Source organism: Boeremia exigua (genome assembly GCF_020726555.1).
Source record: "Boeremia exigua strain MPI-SDFR-AT-0100 chromosome Unknown C7974scaffold_5, whole genome shotgun sequence".
NCBI classification, from domain to species: Eukaryota; Fungi; Ascomycota; class Dothideomycetes; order Pleosporales; family Didymellaceae; genus Boeremia; species Boeremia exigua.
In genome coordinates, this window is record NW_025763522.1 from 1,474,400 (window position 1) to 1,491,963 (window position 17,564).

The 17,564-nt window shown below is 55.9% G+C and overlaps 6 protein-coding genes across 6 annotated transcripts; 3 read left to right on the forward strand and 3 right to left on the reverse strand.

Annotated features, from left to right (window-relative positions):
* Window positions 1-263: 263 nt before the first annotated feature.
* On the forward strand, window positions 264-9,881 carry C7974DRAFT_412410 (vacuolar protein sorting-associated protein-like protein vps13; the record flags this gene model as incomplete). Its single annotated transcript, XM_046143639.1, has 2 exons — window positions 264-7,000; window positions 7,046-9,881. The coding sequence occupies 2 exons, from the start codon at window positions 264-266 to the stop codon at window positions 9,879-9,881; spliced, it is 9,573 nt and encodes a 3,190-aa protein (XP_045998184.1).
* A 327-nt stretch (window positions 9,882-10,208) lies between these two features.
* C7974DRAFT_310120 (P-loop containing nucleoside triphosphate hydrolase protein) lies at window positions 10,209-11,504 on the reverse strand (the record flags this gene model as incomplete). The annotated part of the gene is made up of 2 exons (XM_046138254.1): window positions 10,209-10,760; window positions 10,839-11,504. The coding sequence occupies 2 exons, from the start codon at window positions 11,502-11,504 to the stop codon at window positions 10,209-10,211; spliced, it is 1,218 nt and encodes a 405-aa protein (XP_045998185.1).
* Window positions 11,505-11,648: 144 nt separating this feature from the next.
* Window positions 11,649-12,014, forward strand: C7974DRAFT_412412 (uncharacterized protein; the record flags this gene model as incomplete). The annotated part of the gene is made up of 1 exon (XM_046143640.1): window positions 11,649-12,014. The coding sequence occupies one exon, from the start codon at window positions 11,649-11,651 to the stop codon at window positions 12,012-12,014; it is 366 nt and encodes a 121-aa protein (XP_045998186.1).
* A 536-nt stretch (window positions 12,015-12,550) lies between these two features.
* C7974DRAFT_309798 (pyridoxal phosphate-dependent transferase) lies at window positions 12,551-13,833 on the reverse strand (the record flags this gene model as incomplete). The annotated part of the gene is made up of 2 exons (XM_046138238.1): window positions 12,551-12,611; window positions 12,662-13,833. Coding segments are annotated over 2 exons (1,233 nt in total), but the record flags the coding sequence as incomplete, so codon positions are not given.
* Window positions 13,834-14,109: 276 nt separating this feature from the next.
* On the forward strand, window positions 14,110-14,926 carry C7974DRAFT_170981 (uncharacterized protein). The gene has a single exon (XM_046136152.1). The coding sequence runs from the start codon at window positions 14,256-14,258 to the stop codon at window positions 14,757-14,759; it is 504 nt and encodes a 167-aa protein (XP_045998188.1). The 5' UTR covers window positions 14,110-14,255; the 3' UTR covers window positions 14,760-14,926.
* C7974DRAFT_423764 (vacuolar ATP synthase-like protein 98 kDa subunit) lies at window positions 14,692-17,517 on the reverse strand. Its single transcript, XM_046144399.1, has 3 exons — window positions 17,298-17,517; window positions 15,143-17,249; window positions 14,692-15,097 (listed from the first exon to the last, which is right to left on the reverse strand). Exons 1-3 carry the CDS (start codon window positions 17,424-17,426, stop codon window positions 14,760-14,762), a joined length of 2,574 nt encoding a protein of 857 aa, XP_045998189.1. The 5' UTR covers window positions 17,427-17,517; the 3' UTR covers window positions 14,692-14,759.
* Between the last annotated feature and the right edge of the window lie 47 nt (window positions 17,518-17,564).

Below are 17,564 nucleotides of genomic sequence, written 5' to 3' on the forward strand. Positions count from 1 at the left end.
TTGCAAGTGTTTCTTCATTTCGTCACTCTCCTTGCGACTGTTGGCGGATCGCCTGCCCTCGACGTGTTCTGCTCCACACAATACACCCCACCCCGCCTTGTTTATACGGCCTACATACGATACCCAACCTCGCATTGCATAAGCACCACCGCACGAGCTTCATGACTTCACGAAGTCCAACGACGTGACGAACGACCCTCTCTCCACACCTCACTCGCACACTTACTCTACACCCGACCCGGTAACGGTCACCCATCGCCGCCATGCTTGAGGGTCTTGTTTCGAACCTGCTCAACAGGTTCTTGGGCATGTATGTCCAGAACTTCGATCCCAAGCAGCTCAATGTCGGCATTTGGTCAGGTGATGTCAAGCTGAGAGATCTTGAGCTCCGTCGGGAAGCTCTCGACCAGCTGCGGCTACCCCTCAATGTTGTGGAGGGACACCTGGGCTCCCTCACACTTTCCATCCCGTGGTCGAACCTGCGTGGGAAACCGCTGAAGGTGCAGATCGAGGATGTCTTTCTGCTGGCAGCGCCGAAGGAGGATGCCGACTACGACGCAGAAGAAGAAGAGCGCCGTGCACACGCTGTGAAAATGGAGAAGCTGGACAGCGCAGAGCTATTGAAGGAGCGTAACACAGAAGGCATGAGCGCCGAAGAACAGCAGAAGAACCAAAGCTTCACTGCGAGCATGGTGACCGCTATCGTGGACAACGTCCAGGTCACCATCAAGAACATCCACATCCGATACGAAGACTCGATATCAGACCCCGGGCATCCCTTCGCTCTGGGAATTACCCTCGCCGACTTCAGTGCTATCAGCACAGACGAGAACTGGAAGCCGACTTTCATCCAGGGCACTGCCGTCTCGACACACAAGCTGGCAACACTGGGTTCGCTGGCAGTATACTGGGACACCGATGCGAAGCTTCTCGGCACCGGGAAAGGTAGTGACACCAGGGATGAGCAGCACATCGACCATTCCGAGTTCATCGAGACTCTCCGCGATATGATTACAAGAGGCGACAACCCTGAGCTTGGTGACCATCAGTTCATCCTCAAGCCTATCAGCGGCCGCGCAGGACTTGAGATGGACAAGACGGGCAAGTCTGACCGACCAAAGATGAAGGCCCGCCTGCTTTTCGACGAGCTAGGTTTCATTATCGACGAAGACCAGTACCGCGACGCATTGATGTTGGTCGACCTGTTCCATTATTTCATCAGACACCAGGAGTACAAGAAGTTCCAACCAAAGTCATCGCCGAAAGAAGACCCTGCTGGGTGGCTGCGCTTTGCCGGCCAGGCCGTCCTCGACAAGATCCACGATCGCAACAAGAGGTGGAGCTGGGCATACTTCAAGGAGCGCCGAGACGATCGCCTCCGCTACATTGAGCTATTCAAGAAAAAGAAGAAGGAAGAGAAGCTCGTGCCGGCCGAAGCTGAAGAGATTGACAAGCTTGAGAGAAAGCTGACATACGAAGACCTTCGGTTCTGGCGGTCTCTGGCTCGTAACCAGCTCCGCAAGGAGAACGTCGGTGTTAAGAAGGCGCCGCAGAAGCAGGGCTGGGGCTCATGGATCGGCTGGGGTGCCAAGCAGGAAGAGCACACCGACGACAACACCCAAATGACAGAAGAGCAACGCAAGGAGCTCTACGATGCGATTGACTGGGATGAGAAGAAAGCTATAACAGAGTCTGTTGACATGCCTCGCGAGTACGTCAAGATGGAGGTCAACATGAGCCTCCGCACCGGCAGCTTTACTCTCAAGCGCGACCCGCATGGCAAATCGAATGAAATCCTCCGCCTGCTCTTCGATGGTTTCAGTACACAGTTCCTACAACGCACAGACTCGATGTTTGTAAAGCTCGCTCTCGAAGGTATGCGCTTGTACGACGGCACAACAGAGGGCAGTCTCTTTCCTCAAGTCATCACAATCAAGGATGCACCCCCAGTGCCTGACAACAAGCGCATTGAAGAGCTCGATGATGACGAGAATGAGAAGAAGGAGGATGACGCAGACGAGGACGAAGACATTGAAGACCCGTTCTTCTTCCTCACTTTCGAACAAAACCCCCTTGACGACAGCGCAGACACTGCTCTGACGGTTAAGCTGAAGGGTATGGAATTCGTCTACAACCCCAGATTCGTGGTGGAAACCGCGAAGTTCTTCAAGCCCCCGGAGCGGCACATGGAGTCTATTGGAGCGCTTATGGAAACTGCCGGCGCAACTGTTGACACCATTCGGCAGCAGACTCGCGCTGGCCTCGAGTTTGCACTGACCGAGCACAAGACTATCAACGCACAGCTGGATCTGCAGGCGCCCCTAATCATCATCCCAGACTCTGTTACGAAGAAGTCTAGCAACTGTTTGATCCTCGATGCCGGTCATGCAAGCGTAACAAGCGAACTCATCGACAAGGACACATTGCGCGACATACAGTCAAAACAGCAGCAACAGTATACCGAGGAAGACTTCAGGCAGTTGGAAAGTTTGATGTATGATAAGTTCACACTCAAGCTGCAATCGACCCAAGTACTCATTGGACCCTCGATTGAGGAGACAAAGGCTCAGCTTGAGGAGAATGCAACATCGAAGAACTTCCACATCGTCGACAAGATCAACATGGACTTCAAGGTTGAGCTGTGTATCGTCCCGAAGGCATCCGACCTTGCGAAATTCCGCGTATCCGGAAACCTTCCTGTGCTCCATGCGTCAATATCTGACGCCAAGTACAAGAACTTGATGAAGCTCATCGATGTTGCAATCCCGAAATTCGGCGATGATAGCACAAGCAAGCAAGTCACCGAAGGCGCGAAGGGTCCGTCGAATCTCAAGCCGGCCGATGCGAAAGCGTCAGATAAGGGACGACCACGCTCCAAATCGTTCCAGTTCGCTGCTCAGGAACATGAGCTTGTCATGGCGGAAGACCAAGATGAGGACTCTACCGAAAAGTTCGAGGATGCTCGTGAAGCTGCGAACACGAACACGCACGTGCACCAGCGCAACTTCGAGTTCAAGTTCACAGTGGACAAATTGCAGGGTTCGCTTTACAGGACAGACTCTGAAGGACGAAAACCCGACCAGCTGCTTGTCGAGCTCATTGCGGAGAATTTCGACCTTGACTTCTACCAAGAGCAGTTCGAGATGGGCGCTGACGTCCGCCTGAGGAGCTTGGCGGTCGAAGACCATGTTGAGGAGAACCCTCTACCGGAGTTCCGCAACATTATCTCTTCTGAAGACGATTCTGCGGATGAGCAGAAGGACCTGTTCTCGCTGAAGTTCACAAAGGTCAACAAGGACTCGCCAGAGTTCCAGACAAAATTCGAGGGTATCGCTACGAACCTCGATGTCCATGTCTCGACCATCAACCTGATCGTTACGAGAAAAACTTTGTTGACGCTTCTCGACTTCGTTCTCATCACGTTCACAAATCCAGATCAGCCTCAGAATCAGCAGGCCCAGATCGCCGCAAAGCCCGACGAACAGGAGGTAGCAAAGCAATCTGACGCTGAGCCAGATAAGATCCGCATCCGCGCTGAGCTGAAGCGTATTGCGGTGGTACTGAACAATGACGGGATACGCCTGGCCACGTTGAGTCTGGACTCCGGTGATGTTGGGATCATGCTCAACGGCGGCACAATGCGCATCGGTGGACGACTTGGCAACCTGTCGCTCATCGACGACGTCAACCAAGGTGTTCCGGAAACATCTTCGCTGCGCCAACTTGTCACGATCGAGGGCAAGAATCTCGCAGACTTCAGCTACGAGACATTCGACTCAAAATCGGAGAGCTACCCCGGCTACGACATGTCCGTAGCACTCAAGACCGGCTCCATCAAGATCAACTTCCTCACCGAGCCTTTCCGGAAGATCATGGAGTTTGCTGTCAAGTTTGGCAAGATGCAAGCTATTTTCAACGCAGCTCGCCAAGCTGCGGCAAATCAAGCAACTCAGATTCAGCAGAACCCTGCGAAATTCCACTTCGACATCACGATCAGCACGCCAATTGTTGTATTCCCACGGATGGTGATCTCGGACAAGCCCGATCGTGATACCTTGACAGCGAACCTGGGTGAGATTTACGCCAAGAACGAATTCACAGCCCTGGACGACTCGGAGGATGCCGACATTGGCAACAAGATCTCTGCTGGTATCAGGAACATCAAGCTCACCTCAAACTTGCATTACGGGGACGACCGTTCGGAGGCGCTCGAGCTCATTGACAAGGTTGATCTTGACTTCAACATCACCATGGTCGAGCATAAAGCTGGTCAACACCGGCCGGACATGGAAATTGATGGATCCATGTCAGACATCAACTTGCGTCTCACTCCAGAGCAGATGAAGTTTGCTTTGGAGCTGTCGCGTACGATTCCCCAGGCGTTCGCGTCAGAGCCAGATGCGATTGAAGAGAATTTCAAGGAGGAGTTGCCCATGGCCACGTCCGAACCTGCGCGACAACTTACAGAATCTCCAAGTGGCGAGTCAACAAAAGACGTCGTTTCCTCGCAGGGGCCGGAGTTATCTTCGGACGACGACAAGTGGACAAAGCTGGACTTCGTGTTCAAAGTTGGTGCTATCGCTCTCGAATTGATCAGGTCCAAGGAAGGCGAGCCCATTGGCGATGTTGAAGCTGCCAGCCTTTCGAAGTTCTCTCTCAATGACACCAACGTCAAGGTGCGCATGATCAGTGACGGTGCCATGGAGGCTGAGCTGGTCGTTCAGTCGTTCTCCATCCGCGACAGTCGCCAGATGGGAACCAATAAGTTCCGCAAGATCATGTCTTTGATCAACAACGACGTCAAGCAGCAGTTCATGGCTAGCGTATCGATCTCTGGTGGCAAAGACCGCAGCCTTATTGCGCTTCTCACGATCGACAGTCCACGTATGATTCTGGCATTGGACTACCTATTCGCCCTGCAGGCTTTTGTCAATGCAGGTCTTGCCACGGATGAACCGCTGGATCTCGAGGAGGATCTTGCAGAGGAAGATACCGACAGTGACGACGAGCTTGAATCGCAGGTTGATTCGAGAGCTGTGCAGAAGCCGAAAGCTCCTGCAGAACCAGCGCAGGACGGCATGAGCATTTCGTTCCGTGTCAATCTCGTAGACGCGCAGGTAGTACTCATCGCCAACCCGGCGCTTGCCAATTCCGAGGCTATTGTCTTGGGCACGAAACAAGTCCTTGTATCGAAGCAGCAAGCCATGACACTGCAGGTGGACAAGGTTGGCATGTTCCTGTGCCGCATGGACCGCTTCGACACGAACCGTCTCCGCATTCTCGACGACTTCAGTATCCAGACGGCTTTGGACATCCGCAACCAAGGCTCGAAGTCGTCTTTGATTAGTATCAACGTTGACATCGAGCCTCTGGTCCTACGTCTGTCGCTACGCGATATTCTGCTAGCCATGCAGATTGTCAACCGCGCATCTGCAATGCAAGCAGACGACAGCAAGAACTTGCCTGAGGAGGGCGCGAAACAGCTGAAGCCCAGCACGCCGTCGAAGAAGGCAAAATCGACAGCACCCGGGAGCACCACAAGACCTCGGGCAAAGTCGGTTGCAAAATCGAAGCGATCGAGCCAACAAGACGCACAGTTGCAGCAACCCCAAGCCACCTCAGCGGTCCTCAAACGTGAGGAAATGCATGTCAGCCTGGAAGGCCTCCGTGTGGTTCTCATCGGCGATGTGCATGAAATGCCAATGCTCGACTGGCGCGTTAAGAAATTCGGCGTCGATGTTCGCGACTGGACAAGTGCAATGGTCGCCGACACCTCGCTTGAGACTTTGATCAACGTCTACAACTTCTCGAAATCCGCTTGGGAGCCACTGATCGAACCCTGGAGCGTCGGTTTCCACATGGCGAAGGACCTGAACCCAGACCGTCTGTCTGTTGAATTATACTCACGCAAATCGATGGAGCTCACGGTCACAGCAGCAACCATCGCCTTGGGCTCGAAGTCGTTTGATTTCCTCACGGCTGACGAGGACATTCTTTCTAAGCCTCGCGCTAGCGACGCGCCGTACCGCATTCGCAACTACACAGGCTTCAGCCTAGACGTGTGGGCCGAGGGCAAAGAGCAGGAAGGCTACGCGGCGAAGCTTGAGGACGGCGAGGAGCAGCCGTGGCGATTCGAAGATCCCATGTCGACCCGTGAGACATTGTCCACGGACGGCGCGACTGGCATGCTCGGCATTAGACTCGAAGGAAGCGGTTTCGACACCCTGTCGCGTATTCCAGTACACCGAGAAGGTGAGGCGCTGTACAACCTGCGACCCAAGCAAGACAGGGTACAGCATCGTGTCCTGGTCGAAGTGAAGCTCGGGGCAGACAACATCAAGAACATCACCTTCCGATCCCCGCTCTTGGTCGAGAACAATACACAGATTCCCATTGAGATCGGCATGTTCAGCCCTGAGGAGGGCCACCTTCTCAAGATCGACAAGATTGCGCCCGGTGATGCACGACCAGCACCCATTGGATCCGCATACATGCACTCGATAGTCATCCGGCCAGATCAAGGCTTTGGCTATGCCTGGTCGAACGAGCGTCTGTTCTGGAAGGACTTGCTGAAGCGCCCGACCAGGACCATCACCTGCCGCGGTGAGCAGGATGAGCAGGCCCCGCCCTTCTACTTCCAAATGCATGCAGCATACGACAAGAAGGATCCGCTGACTGGTACATACCCGTACATGCGGTTGCGCCTGCAAGCACCTGTGGAGGTACACAACCTTCTGCCATACGACTTCAAGTACAGGATCTACGACAGCAACACTAAGAAGGACTGGACGAACTTCCTTCGAAAGGGAGGTATTAGTCCTGTGCACGTCGTGGAATTGTCACATCTCTTGCTTGTCAGCGTCGAGATGCAGGAAGGGTCGTTCAAGCCTAGCAAATTCGGCATCATCAACTCCACCGACCGAGAAAGCTTTAGAAGGGAGAAGGTGCTCGAGGTCAAGGACGACAACGACACAACCCTGCACCTCAACATGCACTTCTAGTAAGTTCGCCACCAGCGATTGATAGTTCATACTAACTCTCCCAGCAACTACCCTGACGGTGGAGGCGCTTTCAAGGTCGCCATCTTCAGCCCCTACATCGTACTGAACCGTACTGGTCTCAGTCTGGACATCAAGTCGCAACAGCAGCAGTTCCTGGGTGGTGGCCGATCTTCGGGCGCACAAGGCACGTTCAGAGACGACCAGACCGATGCCGGAAAGGCTACACCTTTCATGTTTTCCTACCCATCTGAGAACAAGAAGAATCGCGCGTTGATCAAGGTCGGCGACTCCAGCTGGAGCAAGCCTCAAAGTTTCGACGCCATTGGTAGTACCTACGCAGTCTCAATACCCGCAACCAACTCCAGGTCGGACATGCATCTTGGAGTGTCTGTCGCGGAAGGCGAGGGCAAGTACAACCTGACAAAGGTCGTCTCTATCGCTCCGCGCTTCATCGTCAAGAACAGGATCGACGAAGAGATCCTTATCCGCGAGCCTGGGCAGTCCGACTGGATGACGCTGAAGAAGGGAGAGCTACTTCCCCTGCGATGGCTCAGACAGGGAGGGTCACCGCAGTTGTCTCTCTGCTACCCCGGCGTCAACAACCAGTGGTCTTCACCATTCAACATCTCTAATGTCGGCAACGTGCATGTCAAGATATCCAAGACTGGTCAACGCCAGAAGCTGATGCGCATCGACGTTCTGATGGAGCAAGCGACGATCTTCGTTCACCTCAGCATTGAGACAAAGCACTGGCCGTTCTCGTTTAAGAATATGAGCGACCAGGAATTCCTGTACTGGCAACAAAATCCCAACCTCGATGAAGACGAAGACGACCGTGGCTCTGGATTCAGACCTATTAGGTACCGATTGCCACCAAGGAGCATAATGCCGTATGCCTGGGACTTCCCTGCAGCGAAGAGTAAGGAGATCGTGATCAGCGCCAATGGCAGGGAGCGTCACGTTAAGCTTGCAGAAATCGGGCCCCTCATCCCATTCAAGATCCCACCTGGCGAGCAGGGCGGCGGCATGAAGGTCATCGACTTGAATGTTGTTGCTCAAGGTCCAACACAGACGCTTGAGATCTCGAACTACAAGCCCTCGAAGAGCTTGTACAAGCAAAAGGCTGGTGCCATGTCGTCCTCGACCACCACCGGTTTCGAGGTCAAGGACCAGGACACAGACGTCACTTTCAAGGCGCAACTGCGTCTCGCCGGTATTGGCGTCTCACTAGTCAACCGTCATCTCCGCGAACTGGTGTACGTCACGCTGCGCGACCTCGAACTGAAGTACTCCGACTCGGCCCTCTACCAGATGGTCAATGTGCAGGTCAAGTGGATCCAGATCGACAACCAGCTCTACGGCGGTATCTTCCCCATAATCTTCTACCCTAGTGTTGTTCCCAAGACTGGAAAAGAGATGGAGGCGCATCCTATCTTCCAGACCAGCGTCACCCGGGTAAAGGACGACTCGTATGGTGTGATGTACATCAAGTACTTCAGTTTCTTGCTGCAGCAGATGACTCTTGAAATCGACGAGGACTTCATCTTCGCAATGATCGACTTCGCCAACATTCCTGGAGCGTCCTGGTCTGAAAAAGCAGAAGGCAAGCTGTGGGAAGAATCGCTCGACATTCCAGAGCCAAAGCAGGAGCAGTCTGGGCAGGACGTCTACTTTGAGCTGCTCCACTTGCAGCCCATGCAGATCGATTTGTCGTTCGTCCGCACCGAGCGCATCAACGCCGAGGACACCATGACTACTTCGAATCCGTTCATGTTCGCGGTCAACGTCCTCACGATGTCTATCGGTAACGTCAACGACGCGCCGGTTCGCTACAACTCGCTCATCTTGGAGAATGCTCGCATTTCGACAAGCGCTCTGATCAACAACATCAAGAACCACTACGTGCAGGAGTCGCTGCGACAGGTCCACGTCATCATCGGTTCGGCAGACTTCCTCGGCAACCCGGTTGGTTTGTTCACCAACATCAGCTCTGGTGTTGCCGACATCTTCTACGAACCGTACCAAGGCTTGGTCAAGTCCGATCGCCCAGAGGATCTCGGTATTGGTATTGCAAAGGGTGCTTCGAGCTTTGTCAAGAAGTCGGTGTTCGGCTTCTCGGACAGCATGGCCAAGTTCACTGGCAGTATGTCGAAGGGCCTGTCTGCTGCAACCCTCGACAAAGAGTTCCAAGACCAGCGCCGCAACACTCGTTCTCGCAACAGGCCCAAGCACGCCCTCTACGGCATCACAGCCGGCGGCAATGCTTTCGCCAACAGTCTCGCATCTGGTCTCGGCGGTCTTGCTCGCCACCCCATCCAAGGCGCCGAGAAAGAGGGCGCTTTCGGCTTCGTCAAGGGAGTTGGAAAGGGTCTTCTCGGTGTCCCGACCAAGGCTGCAATCGGTGCCTTCGATCTTGCTTCCAACATGGCAGAAGGCGTGCGTAACACAACGACCGTCTTCGACCAGGAAGGCCTCGACCGCGTGCGCCTGACCCGCTTCATCGGCACCGACGGCATCGTGCGCCCCTACTCGCAGCGCGAGGCGCTGGGCCAGTTCTGGCTCAAGACGCTCGACAACGGCAAGTGCTTCAACGAGGACTACATAGCGCATCTCGAGTTGCAGAACAAGGACGTGCTGATCATGCTCACGTACAACGCCATTATGATGGTGCGCACGAAGAAGCTGCAGACGGAGTGGGACGTGCCGCTTAAAGACGTGCAGACGATCAGCAAGGAGCGGACAGGGCTGAGCATCACGCTCAAGGGCGGGACGAACGGGCCTTTCATCCCGGTCGCGGATGAGGGTAGCCGAAACTGGTTCTATCGACAGGTCGCTGTTGGAGTCAATGCGTATAATGATCGCTGGAACGCGAAGGGTTGAGTGAGGGAGTAGAGTTTATTGGTATTGCATAGCGAGGTGGAGCAGATTGGAGTTTTAGTAACAAGTAACATATCAATGAGTACACATGTTCAGGCAACTGTACGACTTTGAGCGATTTAAGTGTGGTCTGGTCAGAGTTGGCTACAGACAGGTAACCGATGTCGAACGGACGATGAAGAGGCTTGTGGAGGGTGTCACTGAGCTCGGCTGGTCAATCTGCTCACCATTGAGTATTCGTTCGTCGCCAACTCTGAGCCTGGTGCAAGAATCCTTGCGAAGATGTGTCGAGAAAGAAAATATGGGTATCTTCTATACAAAAAATCTCTCCTACGCCCTCTTCTCAGCACCCCCCTTCTTCTTCTTACTCTCCGTAAACCCCTTTCTCTCCTCGCCCTCTAACCCCACCGCCTTCAACACCGCATACCGCACATCCTCAATCCCCAACCGCCTTCCGTCAACCAACACCTCACTACTACACGCCAACACCTCCCCCAGCGCCCCGCCCCCAACCGGCGGCCTAATATCCCCCATCAACCCCTCCATACACGCCCTAACCTTCCCCACAGAACCCCCGCGCTTCACCTTCCCCGGCCGCCCCACCCGCCGCGCCTCGCCCGGCGGCACATACAGCTTGTCGACCTTGCTGAGCACGACCTGGTGGCTGACGCCCGCGGCGCGCAGGCTGGCCAGGATACTGCGGTCCTTGTCCTTGACGCCGTGCTCGGCGTCCAGCAGCACGAAGACGCGCCGCAGCGCTTTGCGCGACTGGATGTACTTCATGATCTCGGCGCCCCATTGGGCCAGCGAGCCTGCGCCGTAGCCCGGCATGTCGACGATGACGAGGCCGCGCGGGCCGGTGATGGTTTCGCGCGCGGCGGTCTTGGGCGGGGATGTGGGTGCCGTGTGCGAGTCTGCGGTCACAGCCGTCGAGGGCTCGGACGCGACGGGAGTCGCCACGCTCTTGATCCTGACCCCGGGCTCCGGCGCAATTCCATACAGGTTCATCGTCTTGGTGAACCCTGGTGTACGGCTCGTCCGCGCCAACAAGTCCTTTGTCGAGCACCCCATCACCGCGTTCAGCAGCGAGCTCTTGCCCACGTTCGACCGCCCGATGAACGCGACTTCCGGGACCGAGGTCGCGGGGAGCGTGCGGAAGTGCGCGATGCTGCGCAGCAGGGTGGCCTGCGGGCCGTGGCGCTCGAAGAAGCTGTTGGCGTGATATTTGGCGGCGGCGCTGGGCGGGGCCGTGTCGAAGTACCAGTTGTAGTCGTGCGGGTTGGTGGGCGGGGTGGAGGGGGGCGTGCGGGTGCGCGATTTGGGGTGGGAGGTTAGCCCTAGGGGTGGTGAGGGCGTGGAGGGCACGAGGGTTGCGTGTCGAGCGGGCTTGGGTGGCGGAAGAGGGAGTGTGGTGTCGGGAGGGGAGTCTGGCGGCTCTTCATACGGGCGTCCGGTCTGTACGCGTATCGTGGTGCCGTCGGTGAGCGTGATGGTTTCGGCGTCGTCAGGTCCATCCTCCTTCACCGGCGCCGGCCTCGCTCTCGGACGCACACGCAGCCCCCTCCTCTGCTGTCCAACACTCAGCACACATCTCCGCACCCACGGCGTTGGCGACAATCCCGGCATCGTTCGAGAAAGAAGAAGCATCGCGCCTTGCACCTCTTCATCTGCGCTTGGCCCAAGCGCACCCCCGAACTTTTCGCCGCAGCACCTCCGCACCTCCACCACGTCCCATCGCCGTCACGTCGAGAAACGTCACCACCAGCCGCAATGTCATCGCCCACACAGCTCCGCGCCCTCTACCGCGCGCTCCTCCGCGAGCTCCCCATCAAAACGCAAACCACCCACACCACGCACCAGAAATTGTCCGCCGCGTCGCCGCTGCAGAAGAGGCTGCGCGCGCAAATCGCCGCCACCGCACCCACCGCATCGAGTACGCCCCACGACACGCAGAGACTGGAGAGTCAGACAGCGCAGGCAGCGCAGTTCCTGCAGTATCTGCACGCGCAGCGCACCTATGCGACGCTGATTGAGCGGTACAATCCCGGCATGGGGATGAGTGAGGAGGAGCGCGTGCGGTTGAGTGCGAGGCGGATTGGGATGAATCTGCCTGTTGAGTTTGGGGAGGGGGAGTGAGGGGCACCTTGGGTGAAGGGGTCTGCGTGGAGCGATTGAGAAGGATGGCTGAGAGAGCGAGATAGGAGGGGAGATTGTGTGTTGCTGGAATGCACGTCCGATCGTCCAATTGGCGAAATGGCAGTACCAGGAAGAAGGGTTAGTGGTCTCACATGACGCTGTCGCGTTGGAGTGTGAGCGCCTGAACGGAGGTGTTCGGTGATCGTTCTGCAGCCTCTTGGCTGCGATGGACATGGCTTGGAGCCTACAAAGTGCTGAGGGCTGTACTGTACTGTACTGTATCGTGTGTATATGAAATTACATGGACTGCATACTCACTGACCACATCTCGGTCAGCCTGCTGAGCGTCGGAAAGTGCACTGGAGTTGCTGGCCAATATACACGTCGTTTCAACGGCACCCGGCGAGTCTAGGAACAAGTACTTGCTTAGCCTTTTGTGAGGCAGTTGATCTTCCACTGAGTCCCTCCACGCTATACAATGCATTGCGCTATCATCTGCCGTGCTAACTTGTATCAATCAACCTCGCGCCAATCCTCTATGGCATGCCGCCACGCGGCCGCATGGGCATATGCTTGTGACCCGGGTTCTCGCGGTACCTATGCATGTTAGCTTCCTGTCAAATCTCACTGCAAACGGCAAAACTCACTTCTTCACAATGCGCTCAATCGCATCCATGCCCTTCGCCAGCACATCCATCCTCGGGCCATAACTCAGCCTCACGAAGTGATGACACGGGCTATCAAACAGGTCCCTGCGCTTACTCGGGTTCAAATCGAAGAAGATACCAGGGACTACGATAACCTTCTCAAGTAGACATGCCTGGAAGAAATTCAGCCCGTCGTTGATGCCCTCGGGCAGGCTGCTCAGATCCAGCCACAGGTAAAATGTGGAATTCGGCATATACGGGAAACGGAAGCCAATCTCTTGTAGGCGGCCGATGACGAAATCGCGCTTGCTGCGGAAATGCATCTGTAGGGCGCGCATTTCGTTGCGGACGCGTGGCGGACTGAGCATCTCCACGGCGGCCTCTTGAAACGGCACGTTACAACCACCGTCCAAGTAACTTCCGCAGCTGCCGATAGCTGCTATAAATTCTTTAGGACCGATGACCCAGGCTACGCGCCAGCCTGGCAGGCGAAAGCGCTTGGTCAGGCCGTCAATAATGAGCACGTCGTCCTCGTCGACATCTTCAACATTGTCAGCAGCAGAGATGACAGTACCATCGCAGTTAGTAGTGTAATTATAACCGCAGTAGAACTCGTCCATGATAAGGGTTGCGCGGTCGCGGCAGATGTTTTGGATCTGGGCCAGTTCCGGGTTGGTGACCATCTGGCCGGTGGGGTTGCGCGGGTTGGACGTCAGCAACACAGAAGTGCCGCGGGCGATCTCCTCAGCGACCTTGTCGGGCGACATGTGGTACTGGTCCTGCTCGCCAAGCGGGATAGGGATGGCTGCGATGTTCTTGAAGAGCGACAGCATCTCGTTGTACGCTGTGTAGTCGGGGATGAAGAAGCCGAGATAGCAGTTGCCCAGCACTGCAGCGATACGAATAAGACCTGCGCGGCCGCCGGGCACGATGCACACGTTCTCATACGTGTACTGACTCTTGCGCCACTTGCGGTGGTGCTCGTTGTAGAGCGTGGCCACGGCCTCTCTCAGTGGCCGAATACCCGCCGTGGGGCCGTACTCGCGGCCATGCGCAGAGATGTTGACGTCCTTGGGACGGTCAAAGCAGTTCGGGATGCTGTCTTCGACCTCTGGTGCTCCCTGGCCCAGATTGGCCCACTCCTCGGGGTGGTCTGCAAAGCCATGCTTGTATGCCTGTTCGGACGTCCAGACAACACCAGTTGTAGAGCGCGACGGGTCGAGACCGGCGTGAGGCTTGTGGCCCTCGTGCGATTCACGGAAGTTTCGGTGGATGCTGGAGCTGAGTTCTGTAGGCGTTAGTTCTTATACAAGCAACTACAGCAAGCTCATGCACAGAATCGACAACTAATAAACACTTGATAGCGAATAGACCAACCAGGCCAAGCTCCGTGACAGCCTCCACAAGCCTTTCGTTGGTAGATTTGCCATCAATTGTGTATCCATAGCCAGCTGCTCACAGACTCCTATTCTCTAACACTCACCATTCCCACTCGGCTCCTTGGAGGACGAGAATCTTCGCTCGCGATGTCCTCCCCCTGACTTGAGCACTGGCACCTTATCTGCCGAAAACGACATGTTGTGCAGTTGAAAGAATGCTCCGAAACAAGCTTTCGCGTAGCTCTGAGGGGCAGGGAAGCTCGAAAAGCGGGGCAGCAGACGAGGACCGTGTCGCAGCTGTCGTGGAACGTCCAAATCGAATTGCAGAATTGCTGAGAGGAAAGAGAAGAGCAGGAGAGAGGGGAGTGCAGCTGCAGGGTGGGGTGCGTCCTGTTTCGGCCCTTATATACGTCAACAGCTGTCGTCGTGCATGTACACCGCAGCGTTGCTGTCATGGCTGGGGCGCATCTGGGACGCGCACAGGCGCCTCCGCCGCCTCCGATGCCCGATATTGCTGCTGGGGCCAATCAAGGAAATGGCGCTCTGGACGGGAGCGAGCCAGCCGGAACGTGGGAGCCTCCTTGTCGCAGAGAGGCGTGCTGATCATCCTTCATTTCGGGGCCATTGAGCGCTTATTGGTACTGTCAGGAGCAATGTGCACGTCGTACATTTCTATATACTCGCTACGCTTTCGATATCCTACAACACAAAAGAAATGACTACTCCACTGGGTCCTCCTCAAGCAGGGCCTTGAAGCTAAATGGCTCAAACGGCACACCATCACCAATGAAATGCTTACTCATAGCCTCGACCCAATGCAGACGCAGGGAGTGCAACATGGCACTGGTACCCTCCATCACGCAGAGAACCATGACTGTGAGCGCAAACCAGAAACCGAAGATGAAGACCATCAAGATAGAGCCAGTTATGCCAGTGTATGTGAACGCGTTCTTCATCGTCATCTCCCACAGGACAATGGAGAGACGCTGATGGGCGAGAGACAGAGCCCAGAGACGCAGGTAGGAGGCGGTGTGGGAGACACAGTTAAGACAGAATTCTGAGACAGTTAGTAAAGAGCAGCAGCGAAGATAAGTGCACCTACCAATGGTGTGGATGACCTGGTGGATCATAATCTCGCCAAAGTCGAATTCCTCGTGGTCCTCGCCGTGGCCAATGTCCTGGGTGATCATAGCAATGCCGTCGTCATCATCGCCAAAGCTCTCGCGGCCGCCGTTAGCGTTGCCGTTTCCGTTGGCTTCGTCGTCGTCGTCGAGAGCACTGACACGGGCAGTCTCGCCGATGCTGCGGTAGCCAAGAGCTTGGGCCTTGTTGTGCTCCCAGCGGAGGTAGAAAGGCTTCAGGAAAAGGAGAATGGGAACGCAGATAAGAGCCATCAACAGCAGGATGACCTGCACGGTGGCTTGACCGGCGTACAACGGCTGGTCGGGGTTCTCAAGAGTACCAGGCTGAAGGAACATGTAGATCAACATGTTCAGCAGGGAAGGTGGGTCCTGGCCCTTGGCAGCCCAGTCAATGCACCACTTATAGACGATGGAGAATGACAGGTATCCGAAGATGGACTGGAAGAAGATCATACCAGGCACGAAGTTGCCCCAGATATCAATAGGCGTCTTGAAGTAGCGTGCGTTGACGAGCGACCACATGAGCGAGAAGGTCATGTGGACCCAACCAAGCAGGATACTGAGCTTCATCTTGTAACTGTTGGAGAACAGCAGGTCGTTCTCGGTATCGTGCCAGCGGTAATCCAAACCGAAGGGATAGGTGTGGCCCTCGACACGGGAAGCGGTAGGGCCCTTGCCATCGTTGTCCCAAACCCACATGGACTTGAACCAGGGAAGGCCGAGCGAGAAAGCGTCGCAGTAGATCAGACCAGTGTAGATGGAGAAAAGACCCATCATAAAGACGATGTAGCGACCGTAGAACATCATAGAGAACAGCTCGTCGAGCTTGCTGCGCTCCAGCCTGCGCTCGTAGTAGATCATAGCCAAAGCTGCGCACAGGAGGATGACACCGTGACCGGCGTCACCGAACATGACAGCGAACATGAACGGGAAGGTGACAATGGCGGGCAGAGCGGGGTTGACTTCACGATACTTGATGGTGCCGTAAGCGTCGATGATGGTCTGGAAACCGTTGGTGAACCTGTTGACCTTGAAGTAGGTGGGCGGGGTCTTGGTCGTTTTGATCTGGTTGACGATGGTTGGCACCGACAATCCAGCACGCTCGTTTACGTCTGAAAGAGTAGACTTGATGAGTCCAAGCGAGCTGGTGGGCGTCCAGGCCTCCGCAATGAGTGTCTTGCGCTGGTGGTCGTATGAGAACCTGTTCAAGGTCTCGTAGGTAGCCTTCTCCTTCTTGATGACCACCATCCATGCTGCGAGATTGCGGCCGATGGCAGTCAGCTCCGCGTCCAAGGTCGACTTGGTGTTGCGCAGAACGCTGGCAAGATCGCTCAGACGCGTGTTGACCTCGCGGATCTGGTCGCGGCGCAGCTCGCTATTCTCGTCGACGCTGTAGAGGTCGGCGCCGAGGGACTCAGAGATCTTGCGGATCTTGGCGATGATCTCCTTGCCGTGAGCAAAGATGATGAAGACGTTCTTGCTGGTCTCCTCGTTGGTCTCGGGGTTGATGATGGGCTCGGGGATCTCAGTCTGGTTCATGTACAGATTGCCACGAAGCGTACGCCACAGGATCCTCTCGAAAGCGGCGATGCGCTCACGGGGAATGACACCAGCAACGAAACCGATGTTCATGACGGTGAAGGATCGCTCGGCAGAGGCGTCACCGGAGCCGTTCTGCTCGACGTCGCGGAGAAGAGGCGCATCGTCCTGGTCGTCGAGAGACTGCCTGATCTCCTCGGTCTGGCCGCGGGCCCGGTCGAAGAAGCCACCGGCCTCTCTGAGCACCCAGCGCCACTCTGTCAGTTCCACCTCGCGCTTCTTCAGCGTCTCGTAGCTCTCGTTGAGGGAAGCGATGCGTTGCTCGAGGTTCTGGCTCTTGTCGGCCAACTCATCAATCTCCGAGGCGGACGGCGACGTGAAGGGGTTGTTGAAATCGTAGATGGAGCGCATCGCGATGCTCGACTTGTCCATCTGGGCGTGGAAGTAGCGCAGCTGACGCTCCACGTTGTCAAGGCGGCGAATCTCCTGCGTGAAAGTACGCTGGAAGGCGGTCGTCTCCGCATTGAGCTGGCATCGTCAGCACACATCTCCGAACATCACAGCTGCTTCGCGTACATCTCTAAAGTCCATGACGCCGAGCTCTCCAAGCGCAGAGACGACCTCGCGGCCAATCTCGTTGGAGATGTAGAGCTGCGTCAAGGACATATCCGCAGAGCGGAACATGGTGTCCTGTTGCGGTGCCATGATGGCGGTAGAGAGACAAGTCTTCCGGAGGCTTGCTTGTCTCGAGGTCAGTCGGGGCGCGTGGCGGCGAGATGGGGGTTGATGATAGCTGCGCCTGCAATGATGGCGTTCCAAGCTGCAGACTGCGCCAAGTCCGAC

What these genes read in the sequence shown, in the direction of transcription:
- C7974DRAFT_423764 (XM_046144399.1), bottom strand. Translation starts at nt 17,426, where the DNA reads ATGGCACCGCAACAGGACACCATGTTCCGCTCTGCGGATATGTCCTTG. An exon ending in GCGTCATGGACTTTAGAGAT is followed by an intron (nt 17,250 to 17,297) that starts GTACGCGAAGCA and finishes TGACGATGCCAG; the next exon opens with CTCAATGCGGAGACGACCGC. An exon ending in CCAGGTCATCCACACCATTG is followed by an intron (nt 15,098 to 15,142) that starts GTAGGTGCACTT and finishes TAACTGTCTCAG; the next exon opens with AATTCTGTCTTAACTGTGTC.
- C7974DRAFT_170981 (XM_046136152.1), top strand. Translation starts at nt 14,256, where the DNA reads ATGCTCCGAAACAAGCTTTCGCGTAGCTCTGAGGGGCAGGGAAGCTCG.